The sequence below is a fragment of the Dendrobates tinctorius genome, unplaced genomic scaffold, assembly GCF_039654945.1.
Source record: "Dendrobates tinctorius isolate UK_male_01 unplaced genomic scaffold, ASM3965494v1 ptg000162l, whole genome shotgun sequence".
Classification (NCBI taxonomy): domain Eukaryota; kingdom Metazoa; phylum Chordata; class Amphibia; order Anura; family Dendrobatidae; genus Dendrobates; species Dendrobates tinctorius.
In genome coordinates, this window is record NW_027361829.1 from 20,453,966 (window position 1) to 20,470,399 (window position 16,434).

Consider the following 16,434-nt stretch of genomic DNA (forward strand, 5'->3'; position numbering starts at 1 on the left):
TATAATCTCTGATTCTCTGATGGCAGAAACATAAATAAGTTACAAGTTTCTGGAGGGGGAGATGAAAGCATAAAAATGAATACTGACCCTGACAGTAAGGGATTAATAGCAATAAGAACAACCCAATAACCTGATGAATGGGCATTTTGCTAATTCATCAGGTGTCTCCCGGCATGCTTACAGAAACAGATATCGGTGAATGGGTGTTCCAAAAAATGCATGTCATAGATTGTTGGTGCTTCTAAATGGGCCCTTACAAATGTAATAACCCCTTTAAATCTATATGATCTAAATATCGGTCATGGGCATGTGTCACTTTATGCTCCATGACTGTTAGGTATGTCAATGTGATTGCACGGTACAGCTTCTTTACTGGTGAGGTCAGCCGTATGAGTCTGATTTATATAAATAGCTTGCTACTGATCAGTTTAAACCCTCATGAGAACTATGACCGAGGGGGAGCAGTCTCTCTGTCAGCACATCGGCAACTGGAGGCCTGAAAAAAACCTCTAAGTTTTCAATAAATTGTAGTCAATCAGTTGTAGTAGTGAAAAAAACATACTGTATATACATTGACAATACGTGCACTAAAACAATATTTACATTGACAATACGTGGACTAAAACAATATATACATTGACAATAAATGCACTAAAGTTGACAATATGTGCACTATTTTTGAGGAAAGTATATTGTTATTAAATACATACGATCATAAATTGGGCACTGTATTAAAATAGTAGGGGTAGGGCTTTTTTTTTAGATATTTAACACTACGTTCTCTTTTTCACACTATGTGGAAGAAATATTTTGGCACAATTAAAAACCAATGGGCAACAGGGAAAAGGCATATCAAATGGTAAAGGAATTAGTACTCTGTAAGTTCTGAACCTGTGCAGATCAGAAAATTATCGTTTATGTATAATCTTATAGATTATTGCAGAACCACGGTAGGTATTGGTGAAAACAAAAGTACCTTCTGAGTCTTCATCAAGCTCTGCTAGTGTCTTCTGGAATTGCTCAGCTATAAATTTTTCTTCATCTCCATCTTTTACTAGTGACACTTCATCTTCTGTTCTGATAGAACTACAAAACATTTGTGTTAATTTTAATACACACAAACATACATACTGTATGTACAGCGGGGAAAATAAGTATTTGATACACTGCTGATTTTGCAAGCTTTCCCACTTACAAAGTATGGAGAGGACTGTAATTTTTATCATAGGTACACTTCACCTGTGAGAGACAGAATCTAAAAAAAAAATCCACAAAATCACATTGTATGATCATACCATTGCTCCTGGGAAGGGAGGAAGTATAAAAGTATATATACATTACAGTATAGGATCACAAATAATTATTTAAAAAAAAAAACTGGAAGGGAAATGTTTTATCTTACAAAAAGAATCAGCTGTGATCCCATGCTGTGCTGTCTGTACACACTCTCTTGCTTCCCCCCCTGCCCAGCAGTTGTGGTATGATCAGACCATGTTCCTGTACGGTCAGACACAGGCATTACACAGTACACAACAGGGACACATTTATAAGATTATCTCAGCACAGGTACATTTTTTTAAACTCATCCAATTGTGGAACTTACTATTATTCCAAGATGTATTCCAAGAAGTAAATAAACTTTAAAATAAACTTTGTTCATGGGAAAACCCTTTTAAGTGCTTTTGTACAGACAACCATATGAGAGAAAATATGATCATGCTACCCTAAGCTTACTCAAATTAGCTGATGTAAAAATGAATACACCCCACAACAAAAACTACCACGTCTAGTATTTGGTATGACCTCCAAGAATTTTAACCCCTTTCTGACATCTAACGTACTATCCCTTCCACGGTACCCGGGCCCCCTATGACCGGGGATGGGATAGTACGTAATCGCGATCAGTGGCGCCCCCGAGGGGGGGGGGCGCCGCTGATCGCGGCCGGGTGTCAGCTGATTATAACAGCTGACACCCGGCACTATATGTCAGGGGTGGTCACGGACCACCCCCGGCACGATAACCAATGGCACACTGCGATCAAACATGATTGCAGTGTACTGGGGGATTAGAGAAGCATCGGCAGGGAGGGGGCTCCCTCCGTGCTTCCATGAGACCACCGGAGCAGCGCAATGTGCTGCGCTGCTCCGACAGTCTCCTTCCCTGCAGGCCCCCATGGCCATCTTGGATCCGGGGGCCTGCAGGGACGCGGCTTCCACAGTGTCTGCTGAAAGCAGGCAGTGAGGAAACCTGTGCAGCACCTGTCAGATCGCTGATCTGACACAGCGCTGTGTGAAGTGTTAGATCAGCGATCAGACACTTCACAGTAATGTCCCCCCCAGGACAAAGTAATAAAGTAAAAAAAAGTGTAAAAATAATTTATAAAAAATCATTAAAAAAATTTTAAAAAAATAATCCCTAAAATAATAAAATAAAAAATGCATTTATTTCCATTTTCCCATTAGGGTTAGGGTTAGGGCTAGGGTTAGGGCTGAGATTAGGGTTAGGGGTGTGTTGGGGTTAGGGTTGGAGTTAGAAATGGGGGGTTTCCACTGTTTAGGCACATCAGGTGCTCTCCAAACTCAACATGGCATCGGATCTCAATTCCAGCCAAAAAAAGTAAAACGGTGCTCCTCCCTTCCAAGCTCTGCCATGTGCCCAAACAGTGGTTTACCCCCACATATGGGGTATCAGCCTACTCAGGACAAATTGCACAACAACTTTTGGGGTCCAATTTTTCTTTTTACCCTTGGGAAAATAAAAAATTTGGGGCAAAAATATCATTTTTGTGGAAGAAAATAAGATTTTATTTATTTTTATGGCTCTTCGTTATAATCTTATGTGAAGCACTTGGGGGTTTAAAGTGCTCACCCCACATCTAGGTAAGTTCCTTGGGGGGTCTAGTTTCCAAAATGGGGTCACTTGTGGGGGTTTCAACAGTTTAGGCACACCAGAGGCTCTCCAAATGCGACATGACACTCGCAGACCATTCCATCAAAGTCTGCATTCCAAAACGACACTGCTTCCCTTCCAAGCCCCGATGTGTGCTCATACAGTAGTTTTCTCCCACATATGGGGTATCAGGACAAATTGGACAACAACGTTTGGTGTCCAATTTCTCCTGTTACCCTTGGGAAAATGAAAAAATTGGAGACTAAAAGATGCTTGTGGAAAAAATATGATTTTTTTATTTTCACGCCCAGACGTTATAAACTTCTGTGAAGCACGTTGGGGTTCAAAGTGCTCACCACACATCTAGATAAGTTCCTTGGGGTATCTAGTTTCCAAAATGGTGTCATTTGTGGGGGGTTTCCACTGTTTGTGCACATCAGGGGCTTTACAAACACGGCATGGTGTCCGATCTCAATTCCAGCCAAAAAAGTCAAATGGCGCTGCTTCCCTTCCGAGCTCTGCCATGCGTAGAAATAGTGGTTTACCCCCACATGTGAGGTATCAGCGTACTCAGGACAAATTGCACAATAACTTTTGGGGTCCTGTTATCCTTGGGACAATAAATATTGGTGGTGAAAAGATCATTTTTGTGGAAAAAATATGATTTTTTAATTGTACGGCTGTACGTTATAAACTTCGGTGAAGCCCTTGGGGGTTCAAAGTTCTCACCACACATCTAGATAAGTTCCTAGGGGGGTCTAGTTTCCAAAAAGGTGTCATCTGTGGGGGGGTTCCACTGTTTTGGCACATCAGGGGCTCTCCAAACGTGACATGGCGTCCGATCTGAATTCCAGCCAATTTTGCAGTGAAAAAGTCAAACAGCGCTCCTTCCCTTCTGAGCTCTGCCATGCGCCGAAACAGTGGTTTCACCCCACATATAAGGTATCAGCGTACTCAGGAGAAATTGCACAATAACTTTTGCAGTCCAATTTCTCCTGTTACCCTTGGTAAAATAAAAAAAATTGGACCTGAAATAATTTTTTTTATGAAAAAAAGTTAAATGTTCATTTTTTTTTAAACATTAAAAAAATTCCTGTGAAGCACCTGAAGAGTTAATAAACTTAAACTTAATAAAATTCTTTATAGAATAATGTCACTTTTGGGTATTTTCTATCATATAGACCCCTCAAAGTGACTTCAAATGTGATGTGGTCCCTAAAAATAAAATGGTGAGGTAAAAATGAGAAATCGCTTGTCAACTTTTAACTTATAACTTCCTAACAAAAAAAAAATTTGTTTCCGAAATTGTGCTGATGTAAAGTAAACATGTGGGAAACGTTACATATTCAGTTTTTTGTGTGCCATATCTCTGTGATTTAAGGGCATAAAAATTCAAAGTTGGAAAATTGCGAAATTGTAATTTACTCAGTTGAGTAAACTACTGTTGCTCCTTTGTGCATTTTGTGTTACTTTGGTAACCATTTTTTGTGTATTTTAAATGGTTTCATATCCTGTTGTGGTTTTTGTGTATATCCTTGAAATAAAAATTGTTATTTTGTATGGTGATCCCTGCTTTTCTTGAATGTCTTCTTTTGTCTTGGGTGGTACTCATTTAACTATAAACATACTGCAGGTTTGATCCCCCATTTGTGATGGTGCCCTCCATCTTTTCTATTTGTACATATTTGGAAGGTTGCACACCAGGAGATTACAAGATCATCCCTGGAAGAAGCCGACGGCTCCAACAGAGAAGAAACCTGCCCCTTAGGATCCAGAGATAAAGGATAGAGGGAAGCAGAAGTTTTGGAGGTACCAGTTGCCCAAGTATTGATTTTTGTACACCTGTTGTTCCTTGCTGGGCTGGATAATTCATTTTTGGAAACACAGATTTTTTTTGTTACTCCTCTCATGGCTGAAATACAGCATGAATAAAAGCAGGATAGGCTAAAATTATTTTTACTTTGTTGTGCCTTGAGAATGGCGCTTGTAAGGTTAGAGGGTCCTATACTCTCAACTATGGTGTGAGCTGCATCCACTTACGATTGTATCACTTGCCCTGTTACAAGAAAGACTGTGTTCTTTGCTGCATATTAAAAGAATGTATCTTTTCACAATGTGACATGGACTGTGTCCTTCTATTACCCCACTGTGTCTGTTATAGAAAGGATGGTGATCTCTTATCATATTGAAAGAGCAGACTTTGTCCTATGTAAGGACTGTGACTTATCATCAGGATTGTCCTGCTTACCTTGTTAATAATGAAATGTAATGTATTGCACAGTTACATCGCTGTTTTTTGCTTTTTAGGTCCAGTTGCCGAGTACAGTAACAGTAAAGAGGGGATGTGTAAAAATGTGGAAAGAGAAGAAACACCCTCCTGAAGACTTTATAGTGCTGCTATGTGTTATATTGCTGCATTTTCTATGTATTGATGTTTGATGCAATTGTTTAATTTGGGATTAATGCACCTACAGTATATGCACTTGTGCTGGGACAATGAAATTAACAGTTTATATGCAGGATTTAGAAGAGTTAGGCTAAGTTCATTTGTTACATTTTTGATGCAGTTTTTTTTGCAGGCAAAACCCGCTCTCTTGGCAGTAAAGAAGCTGCTTACAAAAAGCAGGTTTTGCTGTGTTTTTTCAGGATCCCAAACTTCAGCTTTGCTTCTACCATACAATCATGAACAACGCAAGGTGTTAGGTTACCAATGCAACACATATGTGAAACCATAAAACCATTTTTGGAAAATAGGGCAATTTGATCAAATTATTTTGTGGAAAAAAATATTTTTATGCCTGAAAAAATAGTGACTATTCTAGACAAAAAAATCATGAGTTCATGAAAAAATACACAAATTTAACAGCAGGGGGAGTTAAATTGGTCTGAAATAGTTTACCTAAGGCTGGTTTCACATTTGCGTTTTTTAGCGCTGGAAAAAAACGCATATGTGCGCATGCGTTTTTTCCCCTATATTTAACATGGGTGCGCATACCTGCGCGCTTGTAAGCGCATGTATGCGATTTTCATGCGCTGCGTTTTTTTGGGGTGTGCGTTGGGATTTTCCAGACGCAGCATGTTGCATTTTTTGGCCCTGCAAAAAAGCGCATGCGCACATATGCGCACGTTTTGCGCTAAAAATGGCCATTATAGCCTATGGATGCGCATATGTGCGCACTGGCATGCTCATGTATGCGTTTTTTTGCATATGCGTTTTTTTTTTTAACCATGGAATTTAGGGGTTTGGGTTAGAGTTAGGGTTAGTTAAGGGGGTTTAGGGTTAGGGTTAGGGTCAGGGTTAGGGTTGGGGTTTGGGTCAGGGTTAGGGTTAAGTATGGTTTGGTTAAGGGTTAGGGTCAGGGTTAGGGTCAGGATTAGGGTTAAGTATGGTTTGGTTAAGGGTTAGGGTTAGGGTCAGGGTTAGGGTTAGGGTCAGGGTTAGGGTCAGGGTTAGGGTTAAGTATGGTTTTGTTAAGGGTTAGGGTCAGGGTTAGGGTCAGGATTAGGGTTAAGTATGGTTTGGTTAAGGGTTAGGGTCAGGGTTAGGGTTAGGGTCAGGGTTAGGGTTAAGTATGGTTTTGTTAAGGGTTAGGGTCAGGGTTAGGGTCAGGATTAGGGTTAAGTATGGTTTGGTTAAGGGTTAGGGTCAGGGTTAGGGTTAGGGTCAGGGTTAGGGTTAGGGTCAGGGTTAGGGTCAGGGTTAGGGTTAAGTATGGTTTTGTTAAGGGTTAGGGTCAGGGTTAGGGTCAGGATTAGGGTTAAGTATGGTTTGGTTAAGGGTTAGGGTCAGGGTTAGGGTCAGGGTCAGGGTTAGGGTCAGGGTTAGGGTTAGGGTTAGGGTTAGTTAGGGTTTAGGGTTTGGGTTAGGGTTAAGTATGATTTGGTTAAGGGTTAGGGTCAGGGTTAGGGTTAGGGTCAGGGTTAGGGTCAGGGTTAGGGTTAGTAAAGTCATGGTTTGGGTTAGTGTGAGGGGCCACCTAATGTTGGAAAAAAACGCAAACGCGGTAAAAACGCACCAAAAACGCATACAAACGCATAAAAACGCTGCGTTTTTTTCATGCATGCTCATAAAAATGCTTGAAAAAAACGCAGCAGTTGTATGCTTTTGTATGCGTTTTTTCAATGCGTTTTTTTGCGGGAAAAACGCGCTGCAAAAAAAAGCAAGTGTGAAACTAGCCTAAGACATTGGCAGAGCATTGAAGTTGTAGGACACTGTCTACTTTCACACTTTGGTCAGGTATTGTTCAATTTCACACCTTGGTCCACGCTGTGGAAGACGGCCATGCACATATAAAGCCGTCTTCCACAACGTGTCCACATCGGACATTACCTTTCTGAATTCTGCTCATATAGGTACTATTCACATGGTCAGGTTTTAAATACATCAGGTTAGGGACTGCTCTGATGGGTATACCTTGATGTTTGGTAGAGCAGCTTAGTATACATTGCTTGCAAAAAATTATCAACTAAATACCCTGTTTTGTTTTACTAGCACTTGCTGTTTACTGACATATATATCCTTACTGACTGAAATCCCACAATGTCTGTCTGCTATCTCAGCCTTCTTTTCTCTGCTCGCTTTCTCAAACTGAACATGGACAAAACAGAATTCATCATCTTTCCCCCATCTCACTCTACCCCTCCACCAGACCTATCCATCAATGTCAATGGCTGCTCTCTTTCCCCAGCCCCACACGCTCGGTGCCTTGGGGTGATCCTCGACTCTGCGCTCTCTTTCAAACCACATATCCAAGCCCTCGCCTCCTCCTGCCGCCTCAAACTCAAAAATATTTCCCGGATCCGCTCATTCCTCAACCACGAAACCACAAAAACACTAGTGCATTGTTATAAATGGGTCACCGAGGAAGAAAACTAAACAAGCTAAGTCACAGAAAACCAGAGAGGTTGGTAACTATGCAGATTGCAGACCCCTGATCCTAACCACACAACTAGCAGCAGCCATGGAGCATTCCTATGATGAATCTAGATGCCTTGTCACAGCCGGAGGACTAAATAAGCCTAAAGCAAGAAAAGGGGAAAACTAACTGCCCCAGAGCAGACCCCAAAGGAATAGACAGCCCACACACATGTATTGACGGTGAAACAAGATGAAAACACAAACACAGGCAGGAAAATAGGCTGAGCAAACGATGGGGCCCAAACTAAGTAGAAAGGACAGGAAAGGAAAGACACTGTCTGCAATCTGCTGAAAAACCCTACTAAAATAATGTCCAACACTTCTGATAACAAAATTAACCCTGAAGTCTCTAGACTTCTCCCACTATATCAGCACTCTAAAATATTCTGAGACAGAGAAAAAAAGAGGCCAATCTAATAAGGGACAAAAAGCAAATTGGCAAATACAGGTAAATAATAGTGGAAATTCAGCACAGCCCCAGCTGGGGCTGGTTGACCACACAAAAAACTGAATAGACCAACAAAATCAAGTGTGAACATTAGCAGAAACACTTAGCTTGAGATGACTGGAACAGAGCTGAAAACCAAGACCTGAAAAGCCAGAAGGAATCACCAGCACCAGAATAGGGCGTTGGCTGTCTTAAATCCAGTCTGAGACTCCAGAGATCCAATCGTTATCCTCATCATCAGGTGGCAGATCTCTACTAATTAAATCAACCTCACTACCTCCTGTTACCACCAGAGGGAGCCCGGAAGGAGACCTCACAACTGGTAGACCAGAAAATGAGTTCACAACAGTACCCCTCCTTGAGGAGGGGTCACCGAACCCTCATCCACGCCACTCAGGATGGGCCCGGTGAAAAGCACGAACCAATCTATTGGCATGAATATCAAAGGCAGAGACCCAAGAATTATCCTCCTGGCCATAACCCTTCCATTTGACCAAATACTGGAGTCTCCATCTAACCAAACAAGAATCCAATATTTTCTCTACCTCATATTCCACATTGCCTTTAACCAATACAGGGTCAGGAGGTGCTGCCATAGGAACTACTGGCTCAACAAACCTCTTCAACAGTGATTTGTGAAATACGTTATGGATCTTGAACTTAACTGGAAGAGCCAATCGAAAAGAAACAGGATTAAGAATCCCCAAAATATTATAAGGTCCAATAAATCTTGGCTTAAATTTTGGAGATGCAACCTTCATAGGAATATTCTTAGACGACAAACAAACCATATCACCCACTTAAACCGGGGACCAATGGTCCTATGCTGGTTGGAAAATCACTGGGCCTTTTCCTGAGAGAGTGACAACTTATCCACCACTTGGTCCCATATCTGCTACATTCTCTCAACCACAGTGTCCACACCTGGGCAGGACAAAGATTCCACTTGCCCTGAAGAGAATTGAGGTTGAAACCCAAAATTACAGAAACAGGGTGACATCAAAGTGGCACAACTAGCTCTACTGTTCAGCGCGAATTCGGCCTAGGGCAAAAATGAGACCCAATCATCCTAAATAAGACTCCAAGGTCTGGTTTGTTCTCTCAGTCTGCCCATTGGTCTGGGGATGAAACGCGGAGAAGAAGGATAACTGAATTCCCAGATTGGAACAAAAGGCTTTCCAGAATCTAGAAACAAACTGGACTCCTCTGTCCGACACAATATTCTCAGGAATCCCATGTAACCGAACCACCTGTTGTAAAAACAAGGGCACCAACTCAGCGGAAGATGGCAACTTTGGGAGTGGTACAAGATGGACCATCTTTGAAAACCTATCACAAATCACCCAGATAACAGTCATTCTCTGAGAGACAGGAAGATCAGAAATAAAATCCATTGAGATATGGGTCCATGGCCTCTTGGGCACCGGCAGGGGCATCAGCAACCCACTAGAACAAGAACAGGGTTTAGACCGAGACCAAGTCCCACAGGACTGTACAAAATTCCTGACATCACGAGATAAGGCAGGCCACCAAAAAGACTGACTCACCAAATCTCTGGTACAAAAAATACCTGGATGACCAGCCAATGTGGAGCAATGAACTTCAGACATCACTCTCTTTCTCCACTGGTCAGGAGCATACAATTTTCCCATAGGGCAACGCTCAGGTTTATCCTCCTGAAATTCCTCCAGGGCGCTTCTCAAATCGGGCGAAATGGCAGAAAGAACTACCCCCTCACCTACGATGGTAGTAGGCTCGGTCACATTAAGAGAATCAGCAAAGAAACGCCTAGAAAGGGAGTCTGCCTTAACATTCTTAGTGCCCGGAAGAAAAGAGACCACAAAATTAAAACGCGTGAAAAACAAGGTCCATCTAGCCTGTCTATCATTCAAGCGTTTGGCCGACTCCAGATAAATCAAATTCTTGTGATCGGTGAGGACCACAACTTGATGTCTAGCTCCCTCCAACCAATCTCTCCACTCTTCAAATGACCATTTCATGGCCAACAATTCCCGATTCCCCACGTCATAGTTGCGTTCAGATGGGGAGAACTTTCGAGAAAAGAAGGCACAGGGATTCATCTTAGAAGTCACAGGGTCTTTTTGGGACAAAACAGCTCCTGCACCAATCTCAGAAGCATCTAGCTCCACCTGAAATGGAAGTGAGACATCAGGTTGCCGTAAAACTGGAGCTGAAGTAAATCTCCGCTTAAGCTCCTGAAATGCTGAGACAGTCTCAGGAGACCAATTCAGCACATCAGCGCCCTTCTTGGACAGATCAGTCAGTGGTTTGACAATACCAGAAAAATTACCTATAAATTTACGATAGAAATTAGCAAAACCCAAAAACTTCTGGAGAGCCTTCTAAGAAGTAGGCTGAACCCAATCATAAATGACCTGTACCTTGGCCGGGTCCATTTCAATAGTCGACGGAGACAAGATAAATCCCAAAAATGAAATCCTCTGTACACCAAAGAGGCATTTCGATCCCTTAACAAACAAGGAATTCTCCCTCAAAATCCGGAACACAGTCCGGACATGTTCCACATGAGAATCCCAATCACTAGAAAAGATCAAAATATCATCCAGATAGATGATCAAAAACTTATCCACAAAGTCTCGGAAAATATCATTCAAAAAGGACTGGGAGACAGGGACTGGAAGACAGAAGGGGCTTTAGTGAGCCCAAAAGGCATCACCAGGTACTCAAAATGTCCCTCCAGAGTATTAAACGCCGTCTTCCATTCATCTCCGTGCTTGATGCGAATAAGATTATACGCGCCCCTGAGGTCAAGCTTAGTAAACCAGCAGGCACTCTTAACTCTGGAGAATAAATCAGACATCAGAGGTAATGGGTACTGATATTTAACCGTCATCTTGTTAAGGGAACGATAATCAATACACGGTCATAATGAACCATCTTTCTTGGCCACAAAAAAACCCCCAGCACCTAAAGGTGACGAGGATGGTCTAATATGACCCTTCTCCAACGACTCCTTAATATAGGATCGCATAGTATCATGTTCGGGTACTGATAAGTTGAAATGCCGACCCTTGGGAAATTTACACCCAGGCATCAACTCAATTGCACAGTCATAACTGCTGTGAGGAGGCAAAGATTTAGACTTACTCTCACTAAATACATCAGAAAAATCGGCCAGGAATATCATGAGACTGAGGAGAGGTGGAGAAAACAGGAGCGTCCCTAAGAACACACTGACAACCCCAACTCACCACAGACCCAGATTTCCAATCCAAAACTGGATTATGAGTTTGCAACCAGGGAAAACCCAGAACAATAGTATCATGCAAATTATGCAGCACCAAAAATTTACAATTTTCTTGGTGGTCTGGGGCAACTCGCATTATCACCTGGGTCCAAAACTGAGGTATATTCTCCGCCAAAGGAGTAGCATCAATACCCCTCAAAGGAATAGGCGTCTGCAGAGGCGTCATGGAAAAACCACAACATTTAGCAAAGTCCAAATCCATCAGATTCAAAGCTGCTCCTGAATCCACAAAAGCCTTAGTGGAAAACGTGGATAAGGAGCAGATCTGAGTAATTGCCAAAAGGAACTTAGGTTGTACACTGCCCACAGCAAATGTGTGTGCAAAACGTTTCTCTCGTTTAGGGCAGACAGAAATAGTATGAGAGGCGTCTCCACAGAAAAAACACAGCTTATTACGCCTTCTAAACGCCTGATGTTGCACCCTAGACAAAACCCCATCACATTGCATAGGTTCAGACGTTTGTTCAAAAGCTGGCAGCGCCTCCCGAGTAGTTTTACGTTCACGTAAACGCCGATCAACTTGAATGGCTAATGACATAGAATCATCCAGACCAGGGGGAACAGGAAATCCCACCATAACATCTTTTACGGTCTCTGATAAACCCTTCTGAAAGAGCTGCCAAAGCACTATTATTCCATGTAGTAAGGACCACCCACTTTTGGAATTTTTGATAGTATAACTGCAGAATCCTGACCCTGGTTTAATGCCAACAGGGTTCTCTCAGCTTGATTAACAGCATTAGGTTCATCATGCAACAACCCCAAGGCTTGAAAAAATGCATCCACATTAGTCAGAATAGGATTTTCAGGAGTCAGAGAAAAAGCCCAATCCTGGGGATCGCCGCGCAGCAAGGAGATGACAATTTTAACCTGCTGCGCAGAGCTCCCCGATGAGTTAGGCTTCAAGGCAAGAAATAATTTACAATTATTCTTAAATTTCAAAAATTTAGACCGATCCCCAGAAAACACATCAGGAGTAGGGATCTTAGGTTCAGCAGCATGTGACTGAATGAGGTAGGTGGAAATTCCCTGCACTTCAGCAGCAAGTTGCTCCACACGATCAGACAATTGTTTAATCTCCATTAGGAAAAAAAAAATCCTCCTACGGCCCAAGAGAAAAAAAGGAAAAAATACACACAAAAAAAAATTCTGACACAGCTGGAGGACTAAATAAGCCTAAAGCAAGAAAAGGGGAAAACTAAGTGCCCAAGAGCAGACCCCCAAAGGAATACACTGTGTTCCAAATTATTATGCAAAAAGAGTTTAGGAGTGATAAGGTTAGAATTTTTTTGTTTGTCATTTAAACTCATTGATGGTGATGTGTGTCTGGGCTCTTTATATCACTGAAAGCAATTGCAGATACCTGTGCAAATTAGTTTGGCAGGTGTGTCCAAATAAAGGCAAGACTACTTAAGAAGGCTGTTCCACATTATTAAGCAGCCTACATTTTTTGCCAAAATGGGAAAGAAAAAGGATGTGTCGGCTGCTGAGAAGCAACAAATTGTGGAGTATTTAGGTCAAGGCATGACTACAATCAACATTGCCAAGACACTTCATCGTGATCATCGCACAATCAAGAAGTATGTCGCTGATTCCCAGCACACACGTGTGCGTGCTGATAAGGAAACATTGAGGACTCTTTCCAATAGGCAATTGCGTCAGGTTAAAAGAGCAGCTGCAAAAATGCCTTGTCATAGCAGCAGACAAGTTTTTGAAGCTGCTGGTGCCTCCAACGTCCCCCGAACAACAAGATGCAAGGTCCTTCAGAGGTTTGCAGCTGTGCGTAAGCCATCCTGTCGACCACCTCTATCCACTGCACACAAGCAGAAACGGCTCCAGTGGGCCAAACGATACATGAAGACTGACTTCCAAACTGATTTGTTCACCGATGAGTGCCGTGCAACGCTCGATGGTCCAGATGGATGGAGTGGAGGATGGCTGGTTGATGGACACCCCATGAAAACAAAGCTAAGGCGCCAAAAAGGAGGAGGTGGTGTAATGTTTTGGGCTGGAATCATGGGGAGAGAGATTGTCGGCCCCTTTAGGATCCCTGAAGGGGTAAAGATGAACTCCATAATCTATGTGGAGTTTCTAAAACAGCACTTCCTGTCATGGTTCAAGAGAAAGAACCGTGCTTTCCGCAGCAAGATCATTTTCATGCATGATAATGCACCATCTCATGCTGCAAATAACACATCTGCATCTCTGGCTGCTATGGGCATAAAAGAGGAAAAACTTATGGTGTGGCCACCATCTTCCCCTGACCTCAACCCCATTGAGAACCTCTGGAGCATCATCAAAAGGAGTGTCTATGATGGCGGGAGGCAGTTCACATCTAAGCAACAGCTCTGGGAGGGTATTCTGTCCACATGCAAAACAACTGAAGCACAAACCATCCAAAAACTGACAAATTCAATGGACGAGAGAGTTCAGAAGCTTCTTTCCAACAAGGGGTCCTATGTGCAAATGTAACATCACCAAGAATGAAGTTTTGACTTGAAAACTGTTTGATTGCATTTTGTAATAAGCTGATAATGTTTATAATTTCACAATTGACCATTTTTTTGTTCAAAATAAAAATAAAAAGGTTGAAAACTCTGCTGTGCATAATAATTTGGAACATGCATTTTGAGTGTTTATTATTTTTTAAAATATACTGTTTTCATAGGCAGTTTGTTCAAAAACCTTGCAATTATACTAGAATAGTAGATGACGGGAAAATAACAATGACTGCAATTCATATAGGTAATTTAGAGAAAATATGAGGAAATATTTTTTGCATAATAATTTGGAACACAGTGTAGACAGCCCCCACACATGTATTGACAGTGAAACAAGATGAAAACACAAACACAGGCAGGAAAATACGCTGAGCAAACAATGGGGCCCAAACTAACTAGAAAGGACAGGAAAGGAAAGACACTGTCTGCAATCTGCCCAAAAAACCCTACAAAAATAATGTCCAACACATCCGATAACAAAATTAACCGTGAAGTCACTAGACTTCTCCCACTATATCAGCACTCTGAAATATTCTGAGACAGAGCGAAAAGGAGGCCAATCTAATAAGGGACAAAAAGCAAATTGGCAAATACAGATAAATAAGAGTGGAAATTCAGCACAGCCCCAGCCGGGGCTGACTGACCACATAAAAAACTGAAAAGACCAACAAAATCAAGTGTGAACATTAGCAGAAACACTTAGCTTGAGATGACTGGAACAGAGCTGAAAACCAAGACCTGAAAAGCCAGAAGGAATCACCAGCACCAGAATAGGGCGTCGGCTGTCTTAAATCCAGTCAGAGATTCCAGAGATCCAATCGTTATCCTCATCATCAGGTGGCAGATCTCTACTAATTAAATCAACCTCACTACCTCCTGTTACCACCAGAGGGAGCCCGGAAGGAGAACTCACAACTTGTAGACCAGAAAATGAGTTCACAACAGTGCATGCTCTTATCATCTCCAGCCTCGACTACTGCAACCTCCTACTCTCCGGCCTCCCCTCTAGCACTCTGGCTCCGCTCCAGTCCATCCTACACTCTGCTGCCTGACTAATCCACCTTTCTCCCCGCTATTCCCCAGCCTTCCCCCTATGCCAGGTCCTTCACTGGCTTAATATTGCCCAGAGGCTCCAATTTAAAACGCTAACCATGACATACAAAGCCATCCACAACCTGTCTCCTCCATACATCTGTGACATGGTCTCTAGATACCTACCTGCACGTAGCCTTTGATCATCTCAAGATCTCCTTGTCTACTCCCCCTTATCTCTTCTTCCCACAACCGCATACAAGACTTCTCCCGTGCTTCCCCCATACTCTGGAACTCTCTGCCGCAACACATCAGACTCTCACCATCAACGGAAACCTTCAAGAAGAACCTGAAGACCCACCTGTTCCGACAAACCTACAGCCTGCAATGATCCTTGGTCTACTGAACCACCGCACGACCTGCTCTACCCTCTCCTACTGTATCCTCACCAATCCCTGTAGACTGTGAGCCCTTGCAGGCAGGGTCCCCTCTCCTTATGTACTTGTGTGTCCCTTGTCTTACACATGTTTATTGTACCTGTTTATAATTCCCCTTTTCACATGTAAAGCGCCATGGAATAAATGGCGCTATATAAATGCATAATAATATATATATATGTTTGCAACAGAGTATTTTTGCATGTTTGTTGTACTGTGTTTCTCTGTGTTTCAGTCTTTTGGTGATGTGAACACTGTCCTACCGACTTGTTCACTGTGTGCATGGCCCATGCATTTGTATTCAATTAGTTTTTCAATACAGTCAGAAAAAAAACAATGTGTGCCTGAGATTTCTGAAGTCTGATAGCTTTCGCTGGTACTGTAATATGCAGCTTTTAATATGCATAAAAAAGCAGTAAAAACGCAACATGTGAACGTAGCCAAAGGCTGAAAGAGAAATTGACATGCTGCGGATTTGAAAAATGTACCGAAGGTGAGTATATGCAGCATTAAGAAGAAGCACAGTGGGCATGAGAGTTATATAAATCCACTTTGCTAGAACTGTAATACGCTGCATTTTTGATGCAGCAAAAACACGCAGCATCAAAAACACACCCAAAAACTCATCATAAGAATGTAGCCTTAATAATTAGCCAGTCCTACAGATTGGAGAAGTTCTGAGGAGTAAGAAGAAAGTTATTTCCTTGTTAGAGTGAGTCAGCAGTTAGTAGTTACGTGAAGAGAGTGAGGCCAGTCACAGAGAGTGTGAAAGACTAGGCCTTATACTGGGTGTTAGCGCAAGGAGGAGATTTTCTGAGGTAGCAAGCTTTACAACTGTACTGGATAAAATGGCAGTCTGGCTCTTATTATAGCCAGAAGATCCAGGACCCTGGGAAGCTAGGAAGGGAAACAGACAGAA

General features: G+C 42.3%; 1 protein-coding gene across 8 annotated transcripts in view; it reads right to left on the reverse strand.

Moving 5' to 3' along the window:
- The window catches only part of COBL (cordon-bleu WH2 repeat protein), an 803,866-nt gene that overhangs the window by 49,975 nt on the left and 737,457 nt on the right, over positions 1-16,434 (reverse strand). For all 8 annotated transcript variants that reach the window (XM_073549883.1, XM_073549882.1, XM_073549884.1 and 5 more), the window contains one exon: positions 977-1,086. In XM_073549883.1, the coding sequence (XP_073405984.1) occupies positions 977-1,086 (110 nt within the window). The remainder of the gene's footprint in view (positions 1-976; positions 1,087-16,434) is intronic.